This window comes from Chaetodon trifascialis, chromosome 2 (genome assembly GCF_039877785.1).
Source record: "Chaetodon trifascialis isolate fChaTrf1 chromosome 2, fChaTrf1.hap1, whole genome shotgun sequence".
Taxonomy (NCBI): Eukaryota; Metazoa; Chordata; class Actinopteri; order Chaetodontiformes; family Chaetodontidae; genus Chaetodon; species Chaetodon trifascialis.
The window spans coordinates 9,643,899-9,663,107 of record NC_092057.1 but is presented as its reverse complement, the minus strand read 5'-3'; the positions used below and the strand labels follow the sequence as shown (position 1 = coordinate 9,663,107).

At 43.5% G+C, this 19,209-nt stretch overlaps 1 protein-coding gene across 24 annotated transcripts in view; it reads left to right on the top strand.

Annotated features, from left to right (window-relative positions):
- The window catches only part of cacna1ab (calcium channel, voltage-dependent, P/Q type, alpha 1A subunit, b), a 126,035-nt gene that overhangs the window by 93,493 nt on the left and 13,333 nt on the right, over nt 1-19,209 (top strand). For 7 of the 24 annotated variants that reach the window (XM_070976726.1, XM_070976834.1, XM_070976753.1 and 4 more), the window contains exons 39-44: nt 7,009-7,114; nt 7,507-7,614; nt 10,006-10,109; nt 13,688-13,809; nt 15,087-15,222; nt 17,320-17,433. In XM_070976726.1, the coding sequence (XP_070832827.1) occupies nt 7,009-7,114; nt 7,507-7,614; nt 10,006-10,109; nt 13,688-13,809; nt 15,087-15,222; nt 17,320-17,433 (690 nt within the window). Of the gene's footprint in view, nt 1-2,290; nt 2,388-7,008; nt 7,115-7,506; nt 7,615-10,005; nt 10,110-13,687; nt 13,810-15,086; nt 15,223-17,319; nt 17,434-19,209 lie in introns of all 24 variants that reach the window. The other 17 variants (XM_070976843.1, XM_070976763.1, XM_070976702.1 and 14 more) reach the window with 9 other exon arrangements.

The window sequence follows — 19,209 nt, the reverse complement described above, 5'->3', positions numbered from 1 at the left end:
TCCAGCCTCGTGCCGTCGAGGCTCAGGAGTCTGCAGGCTTTGATTACGTCGCTCGCACAGCGAATCTGCTGATGAACGTGATCCAGCTGATACCAGCTGCTGTTGTGGTTGATTGGAACGAAAACCTGCAGATTCTTGTGCCTTCATGGCACATGTTTGTGAACCACTGTGCTGAGCATTAGTCTGTGATATTTGATTAAAAAACTTAAAGCCACTTTGTGTAGATATTTTATGCGATTGTAGAACTTTATTGTGATGGCTGATTTTGTCCTACATATAGTGGCTTTAAGGGTTCAAGTTACCTGAATGACTGCTAGGCCTGTTACAAGCTCTTCATTAAAAATCCACACAACAATGCAAGGGGCAATGTATACAGTGTCCCTTGCACAAAAAAATATTTTAAGCACAAAATTGCAGCAAAATCAAGATATTAAAGCATGCAAACACCAGTGAAGGTTATTTTCTGTACAAACAAACAAAATCAAGTATAGAATATGTCTTCTTGCATTCTCAGCTCACAGGGATCTGCTGTAGCTTACAGTGTCTTTTTAAGATACTCTTTTGTGTACAATAAAACCACACATATTCGTTCTCTATGACCATTTCTGCGGTAAATACTCCAGTCCTTCCCCTGTGCGATGCAAACAGTATGTAAGCAGAGAGCTCGTGTATCCCACATGCTTGTGTTGGCACATCTTGAGTGGAGAATGTAATGGGCCTTATGGTAACAGCTTATACTCACTGTTACCTTAAATACAGTAATAATATGGCCAAACCTGCTCTGTTTGTGGCTCTGGTGTATGGGGAAAGAAGGAAAGGGGCAGGGTGTGTGTGTGGTTTGGGGCAGGGACTCTGGACATAAAACGGTCTTGTGTCCACCAGGTACCTTGATAGCTTCCTGTGTCGACAGATGCTCTTGGGATCAGTTAAGCTGCTGCTGTCTTTGGCTTCAATGTAAGCAAAGGTTAAAGGGTCAGTTCACCCAGATCATAAAAAAAAGACATATTTGACATCTTACCCCTCGTGATATCTCGCTATGCGCCTAGTTTGAGTTGAATGTGCAGAGATTTGGAGACTTTGGTCTGTATCAGTACCCACGTTTGCTATGCTTGTGAGGAGCTAAAGCACCTTTCTGGTAAATGTCACAGTATACCATGTATATTTATATAGTAGTATTTATATATATATAAACAGCTCGAGGCCCTTCTGTGGCTTTAGCAGTAGTACATGGTCGCACTGATTCTGTTCACAGTGAGGTTTATTGATTAGCCTTAGTAACGGGGACACTGTTTCAATGCAGTGGGCACCATAAACTAAATTCCATTCACCTCCGTTGTAATTGAGGTGAAGGCAGAAATCATCAAAGTCATACATTTCAAATCCTATACACATAAAACCAAACTGCATAGCCGGATACCACAAGAGGTCAGTGATGAAACATATTTTTGTGATGAGGGTGAGCAGACCTCCTAAAAGCCAAGAGCTAGCTTTTAGCACTGTTGGACTGTCAAAACCCTTCCTGTCTTCATCGGGGGGGGGGGGGGCTCCCATGAACATCTGGGGGCGCAGCTGTGGCGCAGAGCTTCCTGGTGGACACGCAGCCTCAGTAACGGACTGCATTGACTTGTCATTGTGACTCACTCCGATCTCTGCAGCGGCGCTTTTCTTTGCCTGCTAGAAGCCCCGCTGCCAGTTCTATCCGAGCGGCGAAAGAGGGCAACGATCAAAATAATCCCAAATCCCCTTTTCACCTCGCATAGAACGGTATCTCAACAACAACTAACTAAACTAAATAACACCTCCTCCTCCTCCTCCAACCCTCCCCTGCTTCCCCAACCTTTCTCCCTCCTCTCCTCTCCCGTAACTTTATGATATACCAGACTAGAAGCCTCGTAACACACCCCCTCGTTCTCTCTCTTTCTCCTCTTTCTCTCTGTCTCTCACCACAGCAACCACATATCCACAGCGATCAAAACAATAACCTCTGTGTATTTGTTTCCCTCCCTCTTCCTTTCCTTTATTGGTTTCTCTCTTTTTTCTCCTCATGTCTCCTCCTCCAAACACACCTCTGTACGTCCCCCCCCCTTCGTCCTCCCTCTGCCCCTGCCCCTCATTGTTTTCCTTTTTTTGTTTTCACGTCGTCCGTCTACGTTTGTTCTGTCTGTCGTGTGTGTGTGTGTGTGTGCGTGTGTTGGCGCATGGATGTCTGAATGCATGTGATGTGTGTGCGTGCGTATGTGTGTGTGCGCGCATGTGTGTGTGTGTGTGTTTGTGTTTGTGGCCACCCCAGCGGCCGGATCAGTTACACAGACATGTATCAGATGCTAAGACACATGTGTCCGCCGCTAGGCCTCGGGAAGAGGTGTCCCGCCCGGGTCGCCTATAAGGTAGACTCGCCCCCCACCTTACCCCTCCACCCCCCTCAACCACCACCTCCTTCTGTCCCTCCCTTCTCCCATCATTCCTTTCTTCCCTACTTTTTCCCCTCCCATCTCCGTCCTTAAACCTCCCCATCGCTGGGGAGGAGAGCCTCTTCTCTCTCCTCTGCTGAAACCTCCCAGTCCCCTTCCTCCTTCTCCTCCTCTCCACCTCCCTCCTTCCCTCTGTGCCTCCTCCCAGCGGTGTTCTCCTCATTGTCTGTTAGTGGTGGTTGTGGTGGTAGTGGCGCTGTCCTCTCTTCTCTCTCTCCGACCGCGGGGATGGAGGGATGGGCTTCTGTCGTGCAGTGAAGTGAAGTGATAGTGGAGTGGTAGTCAATCCTCTTTCTTTTATTCCCTCCCGTCAGGCCGCAGGAGTAAGGGAACGGAGGAGGCTTTGCTAGTCCTTCTGCAACCTGCACGGACGCATGCACACCCAGGAACACACCCACAGACCAGGCAGACATAGACCACAGATCTGACAAAGAATCTGCCCTTTTCCATAACAAATAAAGGAACTTAGACTCTAAGAAAAGTTCCTTTGATAGTCTTTAAATTGATGTTTGTATATTTTACTGTATCTTAAATAAGCTTGCATAATACCCCTGATTTTAGAGTGTTTTGTTAAACTGATGCTTTTAAGAGATGAACAAAAGATTTTAGGCAAAAATATAATAGAAATTGTATAAATGAAAAATATTATCTGGCCACATTTTCTCATTATGTGTTAAAGGTATGATTATTTGCACGATTTTTTAAAAATAACATCCTGATGACAAGGACCCCAGGACAACCAGTTGCTTGTGGTAATTACTGTGGTAATTGTGGTAATTAAAACATGAAAAATACACAGTATTGTTTCATAAAAAGTTCATGTAAAAATCTGTAGTGTAGAGGCCAGCGTACAAACGAAGGATTTCACCAGGGTTGTATTCACACAGTGCAACTATTTGCTTACGATGCGGGTACAGAAGGACCGGCAAGGGTGTCTGTCTTCAGTCCTCTGCGTCTCTTATTCCTGTGGATGGCACTATAGTGCACACACCCACATTACCACACACATGCAAACTGTACACATACAAATGATAACAATGCACAATAAAATGAGTAGGAAAAGTTCTGGCCCTTCTAGTTTTCTTTGTCTTTTTTCAAGATTTTTTTTTTTTTTACACCCAAGCAAACTTCAAAGTCTTTGGCTTCTCTTGGTGCCTCAGACCACCAGGGTAAAGATTCGGGTCGAGTATTTCAGCATCCCGCTGTCTGTCTTGTTGTCCACTCTTTCTCTCATCCTCCGTGGAGTCACACTCTGTCTATCTTCTCTGTCTTTCTCCCTCTTATTGACATCCAGACATAGTGCTGAAAAAATGATTTGGTGCTTCAGCGAAGTGTTCCCATAATCTTGCAGATGATGTTTGTGGTGCCAAGACGATCTGAAAAGTAGCAACATCCTGTCACTGCCATTTAACAGTGTGAAGTGTGTGCATGAGCTGTAAAGCTAATCTGCCTAAGATAACATCATTGCACCCAGAAAAGCTTTTTTAATTGGAACTATTATTACCAGAATTATATTATATTTTTATTTGAATCAGGAATTATCTGATCAGACAATCAGACTGGACATCTAATGCCACCTTCAATACCTAAATACTCATATTCTATGGACAGATACCAAAGAAGTACTGAGGTTTGTTACAGACTCTTATTTAGATGGAATTGTCTCTCATAACTTTGCTAACTTGCTCGTGACGTTTCCTGCATAAAGACAAAAATACAAAGTGAAAATATTCCTTCGACTGGCACCTGTACATAAGCCTGCTGCTCATTATGTTTGGTGAGTGAACAGGATGAATTCAATCAAGTAATACAAGCTCTCCACTGTGCTAAACCTTTCTTCAGTCTGGGTGTCAGCACTCCGCTCACCCCTGTCCCTTTTCTCTTTCTTCTTTTCTCCTCCTTTTGCTCCTCTTCACTGTTTTGTCTGATGCTTCTTTTTTTTTCATTTTTGTTCTCTCTTTTTTCCTACCTGTCCACTTTCTCTCTCTGCCATCCTTCTGTCCTTACACCTCTACTTCCACTTGTCTGTCAGCAATCGGCATCCTCCTTCATTCCTTCATGACATCCCTCTGTCCATCGAACCCACTCTGTCTCTACCTTGCCTGTCTTCTCTGTCCTTTCTTCTTCTTTTTCTTCAGAATGTCAACCTGTATTGGCAGTGGTCCCCATCACATACTTCAGCCATCAAAGCCTTCCAGTATTCATTGACACAGTTTCACAGGAAAAGGTCCATTATAAAGGACATTTTTGAGATCAGACAGTCCTCCTGGTTTTTTGTCAGAGCAGAGAGGCAAAGGTTAGACATCTTGAACCACTTTGACACTGATCACTGTTAATCCAAAGCTTTTGATCTCCCCTTTGGTGGACACTAGGCCTCACCCTTACTGGAAAAAAGTAGTTTTGATAAATGTGTATCGTTACAACACCTTGGTTTTGAACTGACCTCTTCTCAGGAAACTTATGTCAGTGTTGTTTTTAGTCCTCGTCTTTATCTATTGTCTTGTTCTGTAATTTTCAGCCTCTTTCTTCTCTTTCCTTGCTATCTGCACACACACACACCCCCACACCCACACACACACACTGTTCTTCTCTCTGTTAATTCCAATTGACCCACGTTCTCTTGATTCCTCTTTTACTCTTTCAGTGTTTTCACGATCCTCCTTTCCCTCCTCCATTCTCGCCCTTCCCTTTTTATCTGTAACTACATCTCATGACCAGGCTTAGAGCCGTCTAGTTTAACTCCACTAACTGCTGTCCCTACCATGTGTCCCCTTTGATAGACCCCCCTCCCCTCACCTTACCTTACAGTACTACTACTATAAAGTCTGGTTGGTCCAAAACAAAACAGAAACGTCAATCATCTCTTTTTGATCTTCTTTATTATTTTTTTTCTTCTTTCAGGGAATGCCACAACTCTAATCCTCTCTAACTCTGACAACCCCTTAAGACACTGCACCCGTTTGGCATTGAGAGAGATCTTGACTTGATATGAAATCGCTGTCCAATTTGACTTTAGATAGGGGAACCATTTATGTAAAAATGTACAGAGCGAAAATAAAGCTATGAAATGAATCAGTCAATCAGTAGGATCAATCCAGTTGGATTGAGGATACTCTCTTTGCGCGGATGCACGGCTGCTTGTATTGTGAAAGTGGGTTTTTGAGGGAAGTTGGGGAGGGGTGGTAGGCGGGAAAAGTTGGGGCTTAGATAATGGGAGTGAAGTTAAGGCATGTTGCATGCTGCGTGTCCGACTTTGTGAGAGTTTTCTAGGGGGGTGTTGTGTGGTGTTGCATGCAATCCTCGCACTCTCTGTCGCATGGCTATGGGCGACATTGAGCCTGCCTGTCTGCCTGCTGCCTGCCGAGCGCTGTGGATGTTGGCCGATGCCCTCCGCCTGCCGCACACATGGCTTTGGGCATGCCCGACACTCGCACACACTCAGGAACACGAGCACGTACACAACCCCACCGCCATCGTACTGCCGTGCTTGCCATCTTTAGTGCCCAACGCTCATGTTCGTAGGTAAATCTGATGGATGCCAACTGGCTTGGATAAGAACGGCAAGCGGCCCCAGCTGGACCAGCTTGTTTCGTTCTATCCGCAGGTTTCTCCATTGGTTTTACCTGGTATAGACATGTAAAGACAGGGAACCTCCTTACAGGTAGGGGGAGCTCTATAGAAGATGCCTTAGTTAAATAAAAAACAACAGCAGTCTCCTGAAATACTGAATTACTCCAGTGATACTGTTATTGTTCTCCAGTCAACCTATTTTGTCTCCAAAGGACTCCAATTAAGCGCTCTTAATTGCAGTCTGTGCAAATAATTGTGTGTAAGTGGGTGGGTAGGGTTGTTGGGGTTGGAGTGGGTTTCAGGTGGGGGCGGGGGTTGATGTATGTGTACTGTTATATATATATATCTATATGTGTGTAACAACAGAGATGTGTAAATGCACCATCGCATTCACACATTTAGGGAACATGGGCACAGGTTGGGTCGGAGGCCATTTAGGCTCCGATTGTTCTTCCTTGTGGTTCTCGGCTCTCACAGTTGCTTAGCAGCAGATGGCCCTCATTGGATAGCTGTGCTGTCTCATAGAGTATCATTGGAAAAACAGGAGACACAGCGACTTACCTGATCAAGTTTCCGTCCAAAGCAAATGCTCTTGGATTGGAAATGTATGCACTAATAAAATGTGCAGCAGACTTAACACATGACGCTCAACAGCCACTTGATATAACACACATTTATCAGAGGACTTGCCTCAACTTGAAATTTACTGACTTCAATAAATCCTATCCGTATCTGAAAGAGATATAGTGACACCTAGTCATCCTTGCCTCAAATCTAATCCATCTCAAAGGACATGAAATGAAACCTGGACGAATTCAGTCCAACTCTAATTGGCTGTTGTCTATGGAGCTCTCTCAACCCCGCCCCCAATCCCCCACCCCGTCCCCTTCCTGGAGGTTCAGGCACACCACACTTTAGCAAGGACACGTACCTTTCTCATGCTCTCATCCTGACTGGCTCTCCACAGAGGCTGCTGCGTATGGATCTACCAGTTGCTGATGACAACACGGTGCATTTTAACTCCACCCTCATGGCTCTGATCAGGACAGCACTGGATATAAAGATTGCCAAGGGTATGGCCCTAAAGTACTCTAATCCATTTACTGTTCATCTCAGTTACCTTCCTGTCTGACAGTCTTGGGTATTCCTGGGTAATTCACAAATATGACTTTTCACCTCTCAATTTCTGTCTGTTTCTCTTCAGCAACTTTAGATTACTGTAGCAAATGCGACAAAACTCCACCAAGTCTGACACTAACAAAATACTTTCTTGTTTTGGGTGAATGTGTACACGTGTGAATGGCTAAATACATTTTTTGGCCTACCTTTGGGTCTGTACCTTCTTTGCCTTGTGTTCATGCCTGTGGGGTGTTTGCATATGTATGGTGTATGCCTGTGTGCTGTCTGTGTGTACAAATGTTTGATGTGTATGTGTGTGGGCACTCTGGGTCACTGCGCCACCCAGGCGGTGCAGACAAGCACCAGATGGACGCAGAGCTCAGAAAGGAGATGATGGCTATTTGGCCAAACTTATCACAGAAGACACTGGACCTGCTTGTTACACCACACAAGGGTAAGTTGCAGGAAAAGTGAGCATAGTGGTATATGTGTGTCCGATCACCAACTCACCAAGAGGACAGCTTCCACCAGCCAGTTTCATTCACTGCTTCGCATCTCCTGATCAGGCCACCACAGCAAAAACACACATACTGCACACATATACACATACATCGATACATATTACTACTTAACAGATTTCACTAAAACTGATTATCGAGCTTCATGGTCTGCAGGGGATTTATTATCTATTGCTAACTCAGAAACTCATTGCTCAATACCCCAAGCTAACAGTAGATGCGCTATTGTAGCAAAAAAGAAATGACCCCTCACTGTCTGTCCACCAATCAACACAGCAATTTGTTTTTTAGGCGGAGGAAAATTAATTGTCACAATGTCTTAAGGCTGTACGAGGTACTAACAGGCCACAACATGCGCTGATGGCCTTGGTTACCAACATTCCCACCTGAACCCCAGCAAGCTCAGCATGCTTCCTGCAGGTGCATCCCTCGTCCCCGCCCAGCATCGCAGGACACTTAGTTGGCAGCCAGGCTCCCCGTCCTCTTGTTTCGCCAATTGCGTACTAAGCCTTCTGTCACTTTTAGTTTATTTAGATCAAAAAAAAATGCAGACAGACAATAAACAAAAATACTTGAGGGATGAGGCTAACAGCAACATGCCAGTCTCCAATTGTTGCTAAGCAAAGAGATTATTCCACGAATGGTCAGATTGTGGCTTTCAAATTTAGATGGACGATGCATCTAGTTACTAATTGGCTCAAGTTGTCCCTGCATTATTTGTGTTTACAGATATGCATCCCACTGTGCCATACATGTATTGTAGGCACACCAGGACACATGTGGACACAGACACGTAGAACACATGAGAATGAACACAGTCACACACATCTGCACTGCTGATCTTTCCACCCATTCAGTTAGTCCTGGTATCAGGGGGTGCCTGCTATAGAAGATCCTCTATAGAAGTCTTTTCACTACAGGAAGAACTGAGCGGCAAATAAACTACTTAAATAGATCTAGGCTAACCAGTTCATTGAAATGATTGCAATGAATGACTGTTTTCACGTAAATATGTGTAGAGGATTATTTAAGCTATTTTAATGCTAACATGAATACAGACTAGTATAATGATGCATGTTTAGCATACCTGCAAGTTGTTTGGCTAAACGCATGGCAGCTTATAAGGTTTAAGATATGCACTGTCATGTCTTAATGCCCAGTGATATAATAAGAAAAAATAAGATATGGGTGGTCATATCTTATAAGACATTAATATCCGACTTGTAGCTATACCACTTTGAAAAGGGCACCACTCATTCAGTAAAAGAGTTAGCTCCACAAAACAAAGCTCAGTATTTTTCTGATTTTAAATGTTTTCCATCCAAACTCTGGGGATACATGTCCAGAGTTTTTAGAAAAAAATTGAGCTCCTGTTTTCCGCGGGATCATTTCGCTGAGGTGTCACAGGGTTTCTTAGTGGTGTGGCTACCTAGTCCTTAGTCTTAGTATTATGTCTGAAACTGAAACATTAAGGTTCGACAGTTAGTTGACAGCAAAGTAATGAGAGAATGTTATAATGTGTAGGTACAGCATCTGCCTGTGAAAAGACTTTTGCCTTTGTTGTGTTAATGATTGTACAGTGTTGTAATATTGTATTTGTCTGTTGGACACCAGTGAGTGAGCTCAGTTCTGTTTCAGTTGAGGCTTCACTGTGAATGTTTACACAGTGGTTACCAATCACAATATAAGAGCATAATTGTCCCTGTTTCACTGAGTGTCATACAAAGTGTTATTTGTCCCGCTATATTGCTCAGTTTAAATGCCTTATCGCAGTACTCAAGTTTGGCAGTTATCGAGGAGATAAGTAAAACGTGCTTGCTGCACTTGGAGTGCTCAGAAATACATCTTCGGCAAAAAAACAGACCCTTTTCCTTTCTTGACATCTTATACATGTAAGTGTAAATAATGTCATTAGGTTATTAAAGTGTTTGCTACCTGAGCCTTTTAGATTCTTAGAGCTCAGCTTTAGAGCTCAGCTTTATATATCAAGATTAGGATAAAAACAGTATTATCAATGGCATTAATGAGCCATATGTTCAAAGGTGCATTACCCATTGAGAATGAGATTTGTGACTCTGAGGGTGCACACAAGCCCAAGCCCCGAACATTTTATTAAACATCTTGATTTTGAAGCTCAGGTCTGTCCCTCCATAGCCGAGCACGAAGCAGAGTTGTCCCATCTGCTGGTGTACTCTGCATGTTCTTGTGAATTTCTCTGTCAGTGGTTTGTGTTGAATGTGTTTTGTCACCCACTCCCATTCCCCCCACGGCTCAGGGTCCCATCCCACTCGGGTCTAATCTTGCAGGGTAACTTGTCATTTTTTCAGCAGCCACAGACTTGACGGTGGGCAAAATCTACGCCGCCATGATGATCATGGAATACTACCGGCAGAGCAAGACGAAAAAGCTGCAGGCCCTGCGAGAGGAACAGGTAGACTCCATCCCAGAGAAATTCCCCTAATGCAGAAAGACCTTCATTCCCTTTTCCTTCTCTCTTCTTCTCTCCCCTTGGCCCTCTTTTTTGATACCACTTCCACTCGCCCTTGGATTAAATTCTGCCTGTCTTCTGCCAAATATGGATTTAAAAGCATAAGAATCATGTCTTATACATTTAAATCCTATAAAAAAACACTTCCAAACTCCCTGCCTCCCTCTCCGCCTGCGCTGAACCCTTTATTAGCATGCAACTGAAAACCTGCGTCCTTTTTCCAGCACCTTGTTGCTCCCTTGGCCAGCCTTTTTCCTCTCACCATGCTTGCGAACAGAGGTATCTAGATCGTTAGCAACCTTCCCCTTGCCAGCTGCTTCAAGTTTTCTTTGTCTTTTCACCATGGGCTGTTAGAATGTGGTGAGGGCAATTAGGTATTGCAAAGGTTTACCAATTTACAACTATGGTTTTTATTGTTGGCAATGTTGTGAACAATGATGATGATGATGATACCACATGGCCTTACCTTTTGTTCCCTGCCAGTGCTCTACCCCTCCTGTCGATGAATGCCTTTGAGATGCACTCGCTCCCGCTGTCTCTGTATTCTCAGTCCATGCTGTGGACCTGTCCAAACATCTTTCCACTCATGTAATACCTCCTGTTCACTCCAGCAAGTCATCCAGTTGCTTCAGCGCTTGATCATAAATTTCATATGTTTCAAAAAAGTCCAAATTTGCGCATGGAATGGGGCTAGCCTCGTCTATGGTTACAGAGACATATTTCCTGAGATGTGATTCATCTTTTGAGGAGCAAAGGAGTGCATTGGTGAATGGAGAGTATGTTAGTCTCTTCTCTTTCAAACTGCAACAGCAGTGTGTGTTGGTATGTTCCTGAATGCAGCCGTCCCATTGGACTAAATGGACAGGTCCACACAGGCTCTCTCAACATCAGCAGTACACATGGCCCTTAACCAGTCTGTGTGTCTGTCAGTATTTCACTTCATTCTTCCTCTCTTCCAATGTGGTCTCAGATTTTTTAATGTCTCATCATTTTAAAGGGAGAATCCATCGAAAAACATAACACAAACATAACGCTATAAATGCTGAGATATTTACAGTTCATCTCCAATGGAGTTTTATAGCAGAATATTTCTTTCTAAAACATCACCTCTCAGAATCAAATATCCAGATTTCTCCATCAAAAGGACCCTCGACCAATCATAATACAATGCAGCAATATCATGTTGTGTATCGAATAAAAGACGTTGACAGTGTTTATAGATTAGATAGCTGATTTAAAGTAATGAAACCAATTGTAACCAATATATCTATATATGTTAATAAAAAGTACAAAATGTTGCAGTATCGCAGAATTGTAGTAGATGCATAAGGAAATAGAACCAGAGGGTGGATTTTTTCTTTAACTCTTCATTTCTTGTGCTTGTCTGCCTCCTCCCTCGTTCCTCCTCCTCCTCCTCCTGTGCATTGCTCGTGCCTCATCCCGTCTCAACTGTCCTCTTCAGTGTTTGTTGTTGGGTCTCCGATTTTCCTCTTTGTGTGCTGTCTGTCATTCTCCTGTTTCTTCAGTCTGCTGTCTGTAATTCCTCGTTCCTGTCCTCCCTGCTGTCTCTGTCCTTCTGATGCGCTCCCTTTATCCCTCCAGGAAGAGATGAGACCTTGGCTTATCAAGCTCTCACTGTTGGGTCAATCCACGTCGATTGTCACCAAGTTGCTCTAACCAAGACCCATTATCTCCAGTCTATGTGTTCATAAAGGTGTCTGTTTGCCTGTTTGTCTGCTGTGGTGGTGGGTGGGATGTTGAGTGGAGGTTCCTGTGACCGGTGGCTCCGTATGTAATCAGTCTATCCTGGAACCATTCATTGATACATATACCACTGCTGAAACACACTCCATTGAAGCCAGTGTCTGTGTTAGGTGTTTGGTGTTCATGTTTTCGCCATAATCCATCTAAATGTTTGTACCTTGAATTTTCTCAGGATGCATCACTGGAACTAGCCAGTGTCAAACAAGACCGTACAGAGACGAACTTGAGCCATTTGCCTCCATGGCACAGAGGATGATGACTGGACAGGATTAGACAAACCGTCAGGCTCTAAAAGGCAGCAGTTTAATGCTGTGCTTCTCCGTCTGATCCTTTGTGTCACATGTTGAAGAGAGGAAATAGAAGGCTTGCAGTTGACGTAATGTACCCTATGGCAGCCAAATTGGAGGACGACAGCACTTGAGCAAGGATAGGTGTGAATTTCTGATTGTCAACCGAACGTCTGAACAGACAAATTGAACTGACGTCAATGGTCGCGATGAATTTCTGAGCTTATGTGACCAGGAATTTTATCATACACTCATAACAGTTGGCAAGTTGGCAATAACTTGTTCTGACTTACTCAGTGGAAAGTTAATTTTTTTGTGTGGCTCTCTCTTATACTTGCACAGATTTGAGATGTAATTTTAGCCACAGGAAGTTGGATCAGGGATCATCTTCTTTGGAGCACAAGACAGCAAAATGTAGCTGCCTTGCACAGATCTGCAGAGACATGTAAATGCATCTTTGCAGAAGCATAATTCCACTTTAAGCAAACTCTTCTGAAGCTGCAACATGTTTAGTGTTGCATAAACCCACATTTGGAAATAAATCTTCCATATCAGATCATTGCTTGGCAGATATCTGCACCTCTATGAGAACAATAGATACATTTGTTATTACAGATTCAGGAAGCAACTGCAAAGCCTCTATTACCACCTTCACCAGCCAAATAACCAGTCTTTCTTAAGACCTGTTTGACTTGTCAAACTATCAGTATCAGTAGCCAGATGAGCTTCCTGTCCAGCAGATCAGCCTGATGTGTCAGAGGAGGCTTGGACGTTTATCTGTTCTGAACAGGCCGAGATCCATCTGCACTCATTTAGCATTCAGCCCTTAGCTTCCAGGCTGTGAAGGGACATGACACAGGCTGTAGCAGTCATGAACTATCGCCTTTAAGCCACTCCTGAGAGGACTCCATTACCCAGGATCCCCTGGGAGGAAACCTGCCTGGCCTCTGACCTGATGAAAGCAGAAGTTGCCAGTTCAGGATCAGACGTCTACATCCTACAAAATGGCATATTACTCAAAAAATGGCAGATGAACGATCACGCAGATTGTCAAATGGTTGCTTTTGAGTAAAATGTCTTGTTTGATGATAAGTTTCATGTATGTGGTAATCTGGTCCAAGACCAATGACTTAAGAGCAATCTTACCTCAAATGCCTAAGGTAGAAGTTTCCCTCTAACACAGATCTGTGATCAGCTTTCCCTCCCTGAACATCAACCCAAACTGATGTCAAGGAAAAAGTCAGATAATCAACCCCACAGTCTTCCTTTAACACTTCATTCACTGTGGTTAGCAGATCCCAAATCAGTAGTCTGGCAGGGAACTTTACCTTGGATACCCACAGCCATGTGCTTGCCGATGGCGCCCCCGTGTGGGTGCATGCTGCGAGTGCATCCTGTGTTTGTGTCCTGTGTCTGCCCCCTGAGTGTGCCTGATGCCAGCCTGCAGGCCATGTCGTGTATCTCACACAGAATCGAACGCCATTAATGTTTCAGCGCATGGAGCCGCCCTCTGAAGGAGGGGGCACGGATGGCCAGGGGGGCCAAGGCCTGAACGGCCTCCCCAGCACCCAGCCGGACAACCTCAACAGCATGTGAGTGACAAGATGAGTGCATTGAAACAGATGAGACAGCAGGAGACATGAATACCTGCCCACACATACATGTTCCAAAGTATATCTAGGTATGATATGTAGTATATGCACTGTACATACACACAATAATCACAGTTTACTTAAAGTCTGATTTGCACTAGCTCAACCTCCAGACCTCAGTTGCAGAGTGTAATACAATACTAATTGTTTTAGTTCTGTATGCAGAGGGGTTGTGTGGTGCTCGTCCACTAGCTGAAGCTGAAGGTTCTTGTGTAGTCGTCACTTTGTGAACATTTGGCAATAAACTGAACATGATGCAATGCAAAAAAAAAAGGGGGAGGTATTTAACATGACACTCTAGTGTACAATGACAACAGAGGTGGGATCACGTAAAATGAAACAAGCTCAGGGGGATTTTTTTGTTCAAATTAAATGAAAATGTTTATTTAAAGTTCACATCAGAGTGAAAATTTGAGTGAACTGCAGGTAAAATGGCATACAGACGATACAGTACACCACAATACATACATCTGTGTGATGTATTTAGGCTGTATGTTTTCTTGCTTCAGGTTTCTTTGACCATGTTTAATTATGTCTTTTACCTTGTGTGTCAGAGTGTGTGTGTGTGTCTGCCTTTCTGTTGTCCTCAGTTTTGTATGAGCATTGGATTTTGTACCATTTATCGGGGTAAAATTGAGCGAAAAAGTCCCTGCCTGTGTTTGTGCATGTATGAGGGCGTGACAAAGTATGTATATGTGTGAACTGTTTGAAATTCTGTGGTCTCAGTCGATAGGATCATAAGAAATTAAGAGTGTTTTGTCTTCAGGAATGGTCATTTGGTCTGTAGTAACATACTGTAGTATGCTAGCAATCGTAATGCTAAAGTTAGCCTGTTAGAATTAGCTAACATTAGCTTTGAGCAGGGTTACAAAGTGCAGGCAAGACTGGTGAAAGGTCCAGATGTCCTGAAATGCCTGCTTTACAGAGAATAAACCTTTTTTTTTTTTAAATTGAGCTTACAACATGTTTCTTGTGGCACCACCCTCAAGGCCAAGTGTTACGTTTTATGCTCTGCTAATCATACAGACTTAGCAGGCTTTATTAAAATATGAAATACGATAGATTTAACAATACTCAAGGAAACAGTGTTTAGGTTTTTTCATTAAATCAGCTACATGATTTGTCAAAGGTACCGTATGACTGCTCGTCAGCTGTGATTCTCTTCAGTTCAGAGCTGTTTTTTAATCGCCTGACTTATGTGCATGTGTGGGTGCCAGACCTCCCGAGGGTGGCATGACTGACAGCCAGTCGTGGGTGACAACCAAAGCCCAGGAAATGTTCCAAAGGACGGGTAACTGGAGCCCCGACAGACCCTACCCCGACGATCTTCACGACAGCCGTCACAACCCGCAGGTATGATAAGCGCAAATGCACGTTATCACCATAGCGACACACTGATTTAAGCCATAGAGTGTGTAAAAGAGGTGGACGTAGCCACCGTGGCGTCACTCAATGGTTTGTGGACTACTGTTTGGAATTTGGCAATTTGGCCATCACCATCTTGGTTTTTTTGGAGCCATACGTGACCATATTTGGACGAGAGGGTGGAGCTAAGGTCTCAGGTAGCACTTGCTAGCTTGATTAGCAAGGTACATCTGTAATTCACGTAAATTTTGATATTAATTGGGATGCTAAAAAAGGCTTAAAACAAAGTGTACTTACTGGAAAAAATGAACAGCCGACTCCTTAGAGTATCTTTTAGTACGACCGAACACTGACTGAAGACATTTGTAGGTGACTTAAGCGTTAAAATTAACTTTCATGAACCGAAAACACTGTGTGAAAGGGTCAATAATTTAGAAAGATGACTTGAAACTAGCGATTGAGATCATAAACTCATTAGAAAACTCTTTACTGAGGTAACAAGTCATGTGAGAGGTACGGTCATTTTCTCATAAGCTCACATGCAATCAACTTGTTTTTGCAGCCAGTGAAGTCGCACCCTGCTGGCCAGTAGGAAGAATGCAGGGTATAATCAATAATCAATAAAATCTTGTGTTCAGCAGGTATTTTATTTTTAGTAGGAGATAAAGCGGCTGGTGAGACACATTCCTCAGGATTCCTGCTGCTGCAGTGCTTATACTGAAAACGTCTGTAATCATCACACTTATGACACCGTTACAAAAGCTGATATGAATTTACTGATGCGTTAGTAAACAATAAAAATCTCCGCCTGTGAATGATCCACAACTGCAAGTTTTTCATCTAAATTCTCATTCTTGCGGAACTTATTGACACTTCTTACCATAATATTTATTTATGGATTGGATTTTGCCGAGTTTCAACCACCTCATCCTTTAGTAGAATTTTGAATAATATAAACCTCTGAGCTCTCTGAAGAGTCAGGACTTAAATGCAAAAGCGCAGACTTTCTACCATCCCCTGATTTTCTTCTTCTTCGGGTAAGTGTTTTATCTCAAGCGATCTTGTCTGATTCATATCTAACCTGAAAAGGTGGAAGGGCATTTCATGACAAAAAATGTGAGACATTGCCAGACATAAATCCAGTGTGCTATCTCTGATATGAAGTGATTTGACACAGCTGAAAAGGAATTTAAGAGCTCCACCTCGGGTGTCCTTGTTGTGCAAAGATTAAAAGCTATTAGTCGTATAATCCACTCAATCATCCACTTTCTTAGCAGCCTCTCATAAATTAGTTCGGAGTCGAAATCTTTCCGCTCTCTGAATGCTGGATGTTGCTGCTCTGACTCCAGCGTGCAGCACTGTGGAGCCTCTCTGTCCTTTGAACTCTTTTTGCAAATATGTCTCTTTCTTCATCTTCCTGCTCGAAGCTCTCATCTCCCGTATTCTCTTATTCTTCATCTTCCTATTCTTTTTTTTTTTTCTGGTCACTCTTCGACCTCCTCTTGAGTCACTGGCTTGGAGGTGGTGGATGTGTTTTGTGATGTACACCTTCTCCTCCTCACTGCCTCCTTACTTTCACTTGTCTGTTGGGACGTCCCCACTCCCCAGCCCCTCATCTCTCTCTTTAATGCCATGACTAATATACTAAGATGTGAATGGATTTGGAATTGTCCCATGAACTCTTTGGAAAGAGCTTTTGAGATATTTTCCTGCCCAAGATTTGGATCCTTGGGTTTATCCCAGAAAAGTCCCAGTGGTTTTGTCCCACAGTCCAGAATGAGCGTTTATGCAGAAGTCAGATTCAGATCAGTAATATTCATTAATCCGAGTAATTGAGTGTTAGGCTATGGGATTAAAAAACTGATCAATACCCACCTCTTCTGAATGCTTCAGCAAAGGTTCCAACAGTAAGTTTATGCAACAACACGTTGCATAAATAATAAAAAAGCAACATGATAAATTTTCAGTGAATTTATTTCATGTCCTTCCCACCTCAGTCAGCGCTTCCCTCGATTAGTCGATGAGCTGTCAGCGTCCCCTCCCTCAGCAGACAGTGGTCACGCCCCCTCTCGTTGTGTTTTACAGACGGTAGAGATGAGGGAGATGGGGCGGGACGGGTACTCCGACACTGAGCCCTATCACCCAATGGAAGGGCATGGGCGGACCCTCTCCATGCCCCGCCTCTCGGCAGACAACCAAGTGAGCACCTTCATCCCACCATCCGCACCATCATCGCCATCAACATTCTCTGTTACTATGGCTGTTAGCGGCGAGGACAGCTGAAGTGAATTCAGAAAGTCTCTCCTTGCATCGAAACAGAGAAGAGAATCATTTTTATTCAACTTTAATATTTAGTCCAAATTTCTTTTAACATGTTTGATAAAATGTGGGAAACATGGTTCACTTCCTACAAAATGTTTGACAGGATGCAAAGAAGCAGTGAGACTTTTGTAAATTCACCTCCGTCTGTCTGGTCTCCCCGTTTGTCTTCCCGTCCTGCCGCCATCCCTCCACCCCCTCCTCCCTCACTACAACCCTCCACTCATCCAGCAGCCGACCCGCCGCTGAGCAGTACGGCCAAGGTGCATGCTAACATTGGAGCAGCAAGCAAAATTGGTCGGAGGGCTGGATAAGTGTTCTAGATATGTATACAAATATATATCTAGAAGAGCCATCGGTGTAGAATATCTGCTCAAAGCACATCCTGTTCCCTGTTCCATTTCCATTAAATCCTTGGTGTGTCTGTCCTGTGTAAACTGTGGCCAGAGTTAATGTCTCTCTTCAACAATGAAAATGAGAAACACACTGATGACGCACAAGCATCGCTGCAGCATAAAAATCATTTCGAACAATACAACCACGTGGAGGGCAGGTGCATAAGCTGCAGGTTGTCAGTTCTTTTTGTTTGGAAATCATTTTAAGCTACAATGATCTCAGCAGCTGCATCACCGAAACTGACACTTCTTGGATGTGTGTGAGACAGAGAGGGGTGTCTAAGCATTACTGTGGATGATTCTGTGCTTAGATTTTAACCTTTTTGCAGATATTTATCAACTGCAAGCTTAGAATAGAACATTTTTTTTAAATCAGGGAGGGACAGACGCTTGCAAACTGAATTTTGAGTGTGAAATCCTGATTTCTTGCACAGCGACTTTGAAATCTGGTCTAGTAAATTTCTGTCCTCACTGGTTATTATATCTGCGCTACAGTGATAAACTCATTTATCGATGCGTGGAGACATCGCCTGTCCACTGTCTGCTGGATGTCAATCTGTTCTCAGTTCAAATTCATAATAGTGAGAAAACTCTGCTCACAGATCAGTCCCTGTGTTGGGTTTGTGCTCACTTTATGTCTTGTCCAGTAATAAACTTGCACACTTTTCACGATCCCGTTTTAAAGATACATTGCGTTCAAACCTCCGTTCATATTTCCACGTCGAACAAGCGAAGCCTCTGGCTGCAGTTGCACACGCACTCACACGTCCATGCACCCGAGCATCGCCATACTCCGACACGTCACTGCATCCAGTCACGTTGCTCTCACTTTGGTATGCTGGTTACTCCATGGAGTGTTTCTGTATGAACATTTAGAGGATGAGGTCGCAGAGCGTTTAAGAGGAATGTGACTGAGGTGTGTGAAGGGAGCAGAGTAGGTACGACAATTTGTCTTAGCGTTTCAAGTTTCTAGTTTATAAGATGGGTGCGGTTGACAAGTGAGTGTAAAATCTGTAGCTCTTGTTAGTGTGGACAGTTAACGATGTGCAAGGGATTATTGAATATTATGATGTTATTTAGGCTCTATAATGTACTGTGCACTGCACTTATTGGTTCATTTTAAATGCAGTGTGCTGCCAGCACAACAAGTTTAGCTATGAATGCACTCTTTGCATGCTTGTCTTTTCAAATGGAGAACGAGCGATCAGCTCTCTTTAATGCTCCTTATATTTAACTAATTACTCTGCTAATAGTGCTGGAA